Genomic DNA, 6,620 nt, shown 5'->3' with positions numbered 1-6,620 from the left:
AAGTGAAAGGAGCTGTTTTTGGGTCGCACATGCACATGTTGGGCCTAATATGATGGATCGACCTAACTATACTTCAAAATCTATGCCCAGAGTATAGCAAAAGCCCATCCAAAAGGAACAAGCAAAAGCCGTATGCCCGTATCAAAAACGTACGAACAAGAGAGTGTGGCAAAAGCCCATCTCATTCATCACTAGTAATCGAGTTATGCTTCCCTTGCACTCAAAGAAGGAATAAATTATAAGCAAGAAGCAGGTGGTGTGTGTTTCTGTGACAGTCTCCCCCCACCCTCATTTGTTACACAATCATTTTCTTTCCCTTTCACTCCCCCAAAACATTAATTTAAATCCCCCTCCACCTTCTCTTCATCCCACAACACAAACTCATTCCTCTTTGTAATTCCCATCCTTCCCAAAATGGAGGCCAAGTGGATTCTTGTTCTTTTCTCAATCATCCTCGTAGTGCAAAATGTGAATGGTGAAGATGAGTCATTATCATCGTCTGTGAAGCCATTGGTGAAGGTAGTAAAGGGCAAGAAGCTGTGTGACAAGGGTTGGGAGTGTAAGGGATGGTCTGCTTATTGTTGTAACCAAACCATTTCAGACTATTTTCAGTCTTACCAATTTGAGGACCTTTTCTCTAAGCGCAACTCGCCTGTGGCGCATGCGGTGGATTTCTGGGACTACCATTCTTTCATTACTGCTGCCGCTCAGTACCAGCCTCATGGCTTTGGTACCACAGGAGGCAAGTTCCAGGGGATGAAGGAAGTTGCGGCTTTTCTTGGCCATGTTGGCAGCAAAACTTCATGTAAGTGAAAAGTTTGAACCTTTTGGCTAGCTATCTGGGTTGATTTGACTGTAAGTATTTAACTTTCGGACTGCCTTTTTTTTTTTTTTTGGTTATAAAGTTAAATGTGGTATTTATTTAAATTATGATTTTTTTGTTTAGAGCACCAATAATGTAGATGAGGAGATTGAACAAATGAGATTTCATAGCTTAGTTTGAACTTGATTAGCCTTACCAGAACCTCAGGATAATAGTTTGCGTAAATTTTGTGCAATTTGTTGTCGTTGTTGCTGTTGTTTTCATTTCAGCTAATTATTGGTAGCAAAACTTGATGTGAGTGCCACGTTTATATCCTGGTTGTTGTAGGTTGATTAGGTTGAAAGTTTAGGACTTATTTTTCTCTGGGGCATCATTTGGATGTTGGTTTAAAGTAGATCTGATTTGGCTCATGTCAGAATTTCTGTTTAACCATATTATAGACAAGTGGATAGCGTAGTTTGATTCTGAATAGGCATTGCTGTGTTATATATGAAGAAAAGGTGGATGATTGTGTATTTCGATTTCAGGTGGATATGGGGTAGCTACAGGAGGACCATTGGCTTGGGGTCTATGCTACAACAAGGAGATGAGTCCTGACAAGTTATACTGTGATGACTATTTCAAATACACTTATCCTTGTGCTCCTGGAGCTTCATACCACGGCCGTGGTGCCTTGCCACTCTACTGGTATATACATATAATACACCTTCCCCTGCCTTTTCATTCTTATAAGTCATAACTTTGTTGCTTCATTCCATGCCTCGTTATTTGTTTGAGATTTTGTTAGCTCCTGTGTAAGAAACATCAATTAGAGAAAAGAAAAATGGCACTTCCAATAGCTTGTTTGAAGCCATGTAACGCTCAACATCTTTTATTCCAGGAACTACAACTATGGAGAAGCAGGAGAAGCCCTGAAGGTGGACTTGTTGAACCATCCAGAATATATAGAACAGAATGCTACTCTGGCCTTTCAGGCTGCAATTTGGAGGTGGATGACTCCAGTGAAGAAGAACCAGCCTTCAGCCCATGAAGTCTTTGTTGGAAAGTGGAAACCTACCAAGAATGACACATTGGCCAAAAGGGTTCCTGGATTTGGCACAACCATAAATGTTCTCTATGGGGATCAAGCTTGTGGTCAAGGTGATGTTGACTCCATGAACAACCCTATCTCGCATTACCTGTATTACCTTGATCTTATTGGTGTTGGCCGAGAAGAGGCAGGTCCTCATGATGTGCTCAGCTGCGCTGAGCAAGAACCTTTCGAGCGTTCCTCTTCTACTTCATCATCTTCATCTTCTTGAACCTCATTTGTCGAGCTAATCCCCTGAAAATGCATATCAATAAGGACGGCATGTGTTTTGTTTTGAGAATATATGCATTAAAGAGCAAGGAATTAGGGGAGGAAAAAAAAGTCAGATTTTATAGTCACTCTTATCTTTGTGTGAAGTTGTTGTAAACTGCCATTTGTTATAACTATGTAAGTTTTGTGATTTCTGGTCTTTACATTCTAAACTTGATATGCAATTCTTCAGTTTGAATTGTATGAACCATGCTATTGTTGTATATATGCACATTATATATTGATGAATCTTATGAGCCTTGTTGAGATATATAAGATCACCTTAACATACAATTCATAAATGTACTTAATTGCTTCAGGGTTTAGGGTTGTAAGAGTGAGAGTGCCTGGTTATTGTCAAATTTTGAGGGACTTAGGGTGTGTTTGGTATGGCTGTGCTTAAAAGAAAAAGCCGGCTTTTGCTTATTTTTTAGAATAAGTGGCTGAAAAGCAAAGCAGCTGAGTGTTTGGTAAACTAGCATTTTATAAGTGTTGTCAGTGGCAAAAGCAATGTCAAAGTGTTTGATAAACTCAAAGCTGACTTGTGCTTTTTGTTTGTAGAATGACTAATTTAGACATGAAATATTATTTTGCCTTGATTGTTTGGTAATACAATGTTCAAAATACAATGTTGTTCAAATGCTCTTGTTATCATTTTTTATCTTTATTATGTCCTTATAAATTTTTGTTAACTTTCAATTTTTATAAATCATGGTGATCATATGATTATTATTGGACTCTTTTAAAAATAACTTATACAAATATATTAGTAACATTAATGACAATTGGTTCCTGATTGGCATCAAGTAACCACAAAAAATATGATCCTCGTAAATGATCCAAGCCACTTTCTTCAATCAAATTGAAATATTCGCTGTCTTCGCTGTCAAATGTAGCCCAAACTTTAGTACCTATGACAAGCATATGAATGCAAAAGAAAATAAGGCTGAGGATCCATTTTAACAGAGATAGATGAAGAGGTAAGAAACAGATGTATAGACAAAGGTAGGAGCACTACATTGATACAAATTTAGACTGCCTTCAATTATGCAAATATGGGAGAAGGGAGGGTGAAACAGGATGGCCACTAGGATGAATCCTATTATACATTGAGGAGAGAAACCATTGGTTTGCAATTGATACAGCTTTGATGTTATCTATGTCAGAAGATCAATACCTCTGCCTCCTCATTCTTGTTAGTCTTCACCTTACCATCTGTAAAACTTCTTAAAATGAAACCTTATAACAATTGAAGCAACTAAGGTTGTCATTCTGATAGATGTGTTGTCCCTTTTTGTAAACAGCCTTATGCAATTTGCAGAATTAGAGCCCTTGCACAATATGCTTCTGATCTCGATAAAGCTACCAGCCTGCTGCCACTGAGGTGCCTCAATATCATTTTTCGCCTAGGATAAATCATTCAGGTAAGCTTTATAAGTTAGGATAAATCATTCAGGTAAGCTTCTTTGCTGGAGCCATGTTGTGCTGATCCACAGACAATGCAGTCCATGCCATTACATTCTTCTCTTGCAACAGCTCAAAAACTTGTTCTGCTCCATTCAAAAACCCACATTTCGCATACATGCCGATCAAAACTATACAGAACTCTGCATTCATCTCCCACCGGTTCTTGACAATAAACCCATCAAGGCTGCCAATCTTATTTTCATAACAAGCCCAACCATTTACTTATGCTCATGGTAGGAGATAGATTGTCAACAGAAAACTTACTTGAGTATCAATGTTGCATATGATCCTCGTAAATTCTTATTTGGAGATGAATAACAGCTACAATACACATCTAGAATCTGCAAATAACAGCATATGATAACAGTTACTAAGAAAAAAAAAACTGAAATCATCATAAGTCATGTAATACCAAGTGAAACACACAAGTCATGCGATAATACGTAGTGAAACACACAAGTCATGCAAACTTCATGCCAGTAACCATTCAATGTTTTCATTCCAATCTGTTGTATTTGGGATGCTAGCAGAATATATCAATGTCCTATACAGAAAATATGCCACATGTCAAGATAATCCTCTTCATTTTATAAAGAGCCCATCATTTGATTTGTGTCAAGTGGTATTTAACAAGGTAAACAAGAACCAATTTGAACCACCAGCCACCTGCTCAACTTCCAACACACACACACACACACACACACACACAATTTCTATCCACTTATTCAAAAGATGAATGCTGCAACCTTTAAAAACTTATACATTTTAGGCTCGTCCTCAATTCATCAACCACTGACCAGTATTGAGCATTGATACCCTTTAAAGTGAAGGTGGAAGCATTCTCTTCAACCTCCTTGGATTATTAATTAAAGAAAGTGGCATTATCGAAATTCCGTTCACAATTGATACACTCTCAACAATAGTTACAGTTTTTAATTTTTGCTTGAAAGAGAATGGATTATGTAGATTTGGATCCTGTTTATATAAACATAGTAATACACTTCTAATATTCTAACAAAGCCAACTGCTATTGTTTACTAGTGAAGTTTAGGTATCTCTATTCAAAGCAATGGAATCGATCTGTACTGTATATGCAGAATGCAACAACTTATATGCCTGTACTTATATACATTTCATGCATCAAAAACGATGATCATATGTGTGTGTATATCATTAATATTATATAATAGAGGTCAAACCACATGAAACTTATAAAATGCAAGCATATATGACATGTATTTTGAACTCCAGAAGAGAATCATAGGCAACATATTCGGAATTCCAGTTCAATACTGCATATACAACATTTGAAGTAGTTAATAAATGTCAGCACCAAAATTGAACCACACACAGAGTTCATGAGTCTAAATTCCAACAGATGTCCACCCATTCATAATAAATATCCTCTGCTTCTCTCAGCAGGTTCAATTGAGATCACATCTCCAATTCCCATATATCCTCCACTTCTGGGAGAGTCGGGCATGTTTGGACTGAGTGAACAAAGAGAGGAAGAGGAAGAAGAAATTGAAGCTACTGGAAGAAAACTGCTCGATTTGGTTCCCATTTTCCCAAATCAACCTAAACCCACATTGATTCAGTACCCAAGCATAATTGATCTAAAACGAACTATACTCAAGCATAATTGATCTCATATCCGTCAAACCCAGAACAATATTATCTCAAACATTCGTCAAATTCAAAGAAATTAAAACTGAAATAGATACAAGACTATCCCTGAATCAAATTGCCAAGCAGCCAGCAATCAAGGATTGAGGCTTCGATTTCAAACCACAGTCATGAAGCGGTATTTCCGAAATGAAGAGTGGTGACCACGGAAGAGAAAATTTCATGGCATTGTGTAATTGCTGAAACGAAGGGAGGATAGAAATCGGTATTTCTGAAAGTTCATTAAACTACAGTAATCACCGCTATGGTGACAAAAGCCATCTCCTGCTTCTAAAAGCAGGGCTTGGCGGCTTTGGCTTTTTCCTCGAAGAAGCTCTGGCTTCTGGAAAAAGTAGAAGAGAAGCTGGTTTACCAAACGCGAGATGTCGAGCCGCATATAAGCGGGGGAGCAAAAAAGCACCCTTAATTGGCAAGAAACTTAACGAGCCTTCAAAAGTATTGACTTTTCTTTAACAAAATAAAAAAGAGAAATTTTAAATACACAACCCTAATCACTTAATACACATCCCCATTATTTTATATTTCAAAATAGATTTTGTAGGTAGGTTAAATAACCAAAACAGACATCTATGCATTAGAAGAGGGAAAAAAATAGTCATATATTCTATTTATGTATAAATAGTTAGATAAACACAATAAATTTCTATACATGGCATCCCAATTTAATATAAGAATAAAATTAGAAACTAACTAATTTAATTTTTTCTTAAATAAATTGTAATTAAATGAGGTTAGAAACCATAATATTTAGAATTTCAAAATCAATGACATTAAATGTTTTTAAAACATATCGCTTTACTCCAATTTTTTAGTTAATTTTCTTTTTTGTTCTAAGAGTTATGATTAATCAATTTATTTTCTAATAAAAAATCACCGGTGAAATTTTTTTGTAATTATTCATTTGTTTGGCCCTTCTAATGACAACTTTTTAGTTCCACCATTGTGGACCGTGGAGAAACTACTGATATAGTTTTGGTTGAATGTTCAACTCAGTTTTAAATACACACCCCTAATTACTTAATACACACTCCATACTTAATACACCACTCATTTAATTTCTCATTCTAATATTTTACTAAATACACAACCCAAAGTACCTAAAATACCCTTAATCTAAAAAATCATGAAATATCCTACTTTTTGACTATATTAAGGTTAGTATTTAATATGATTAATATATTCTAGTATATTGACGTTTTGTAAATGACCATATTGATTACTTGTGTTAGTTATTGAGAAATCCATAAAGATTTATTATTGTTCCCTTTAAATAGATGCATATAAATAGGTTTTGTGTTATTTGAG

At 36.0% G+C, this 6,620-nt stretch overlaps 1 protein-coding gene across 1 annotated transcript; it reads left to right on the top strand.

The window, feature by feature from the left end:
• Positions 1–360: 360 nt before the first annotated feature.
• LOC112200414 (chitinase-like protein 2) lies at positions 361–2,433 on the top strand. Its single transcript, XM_024341446.2, has 3 exons — positions 361–805; positions 1,351–1,510; positions 1,704–2,433. Exons 1-3 carry the CDS (start codon positions 415–417, stop codon positions 2,122–2,124), a joined length of 972 nt encoding a protein of 323 aa, XP_024197214.1. The 5' UTR covers positions 361–414; the 3' UTR covers positions 2,125–2,433.
• Positions 2,434–6,620: the final 4,187 nt, after the last annotated feature.

This window comes from Rosa chinensis, chromosome 4, assembly GCF_002994745.2.
Source record: "Rosa chinensis cultivar Old Blush chromosome 4, RchiOBHm-V2, whole genome shotgun sequence".
NCBI classification, from domain to species: domain Eukaryota; kingdom Viridiplantae; phylum Streptophyta; class Magnoliopsida; order Rosales; family Rosaceae; genus Rosa; species Rosa chinensis.
This window is presented reverse-complemented; position numbering and strand designations above follow the sequence as displayed.

Excerpts from the sequence above, each read along its gene's own strand:
- LOC112200414 (XM_024341446.2), top strand. The coding sequence starts at position 415 with ATGGAGGCCAAGTGGATTCTTGTTCTTTTCTCAATCATCCTCGTAGTG. Across the intron at positions 806-1,350 it reads TGTTGGCAGCAAAACTTCAT|GTGGATATGGGGTAGCTACA; the intron begins GTAAGTGAAAAG and ends TTTCGATTTCAG. Across the intron at positions 1,511-1,703 it reads GGTGCCTTGCCACTCTACTG|GAACTACAACTATGGAGAAG; the intron begins GTATATACATAT and ends CTTTTATTCCAG.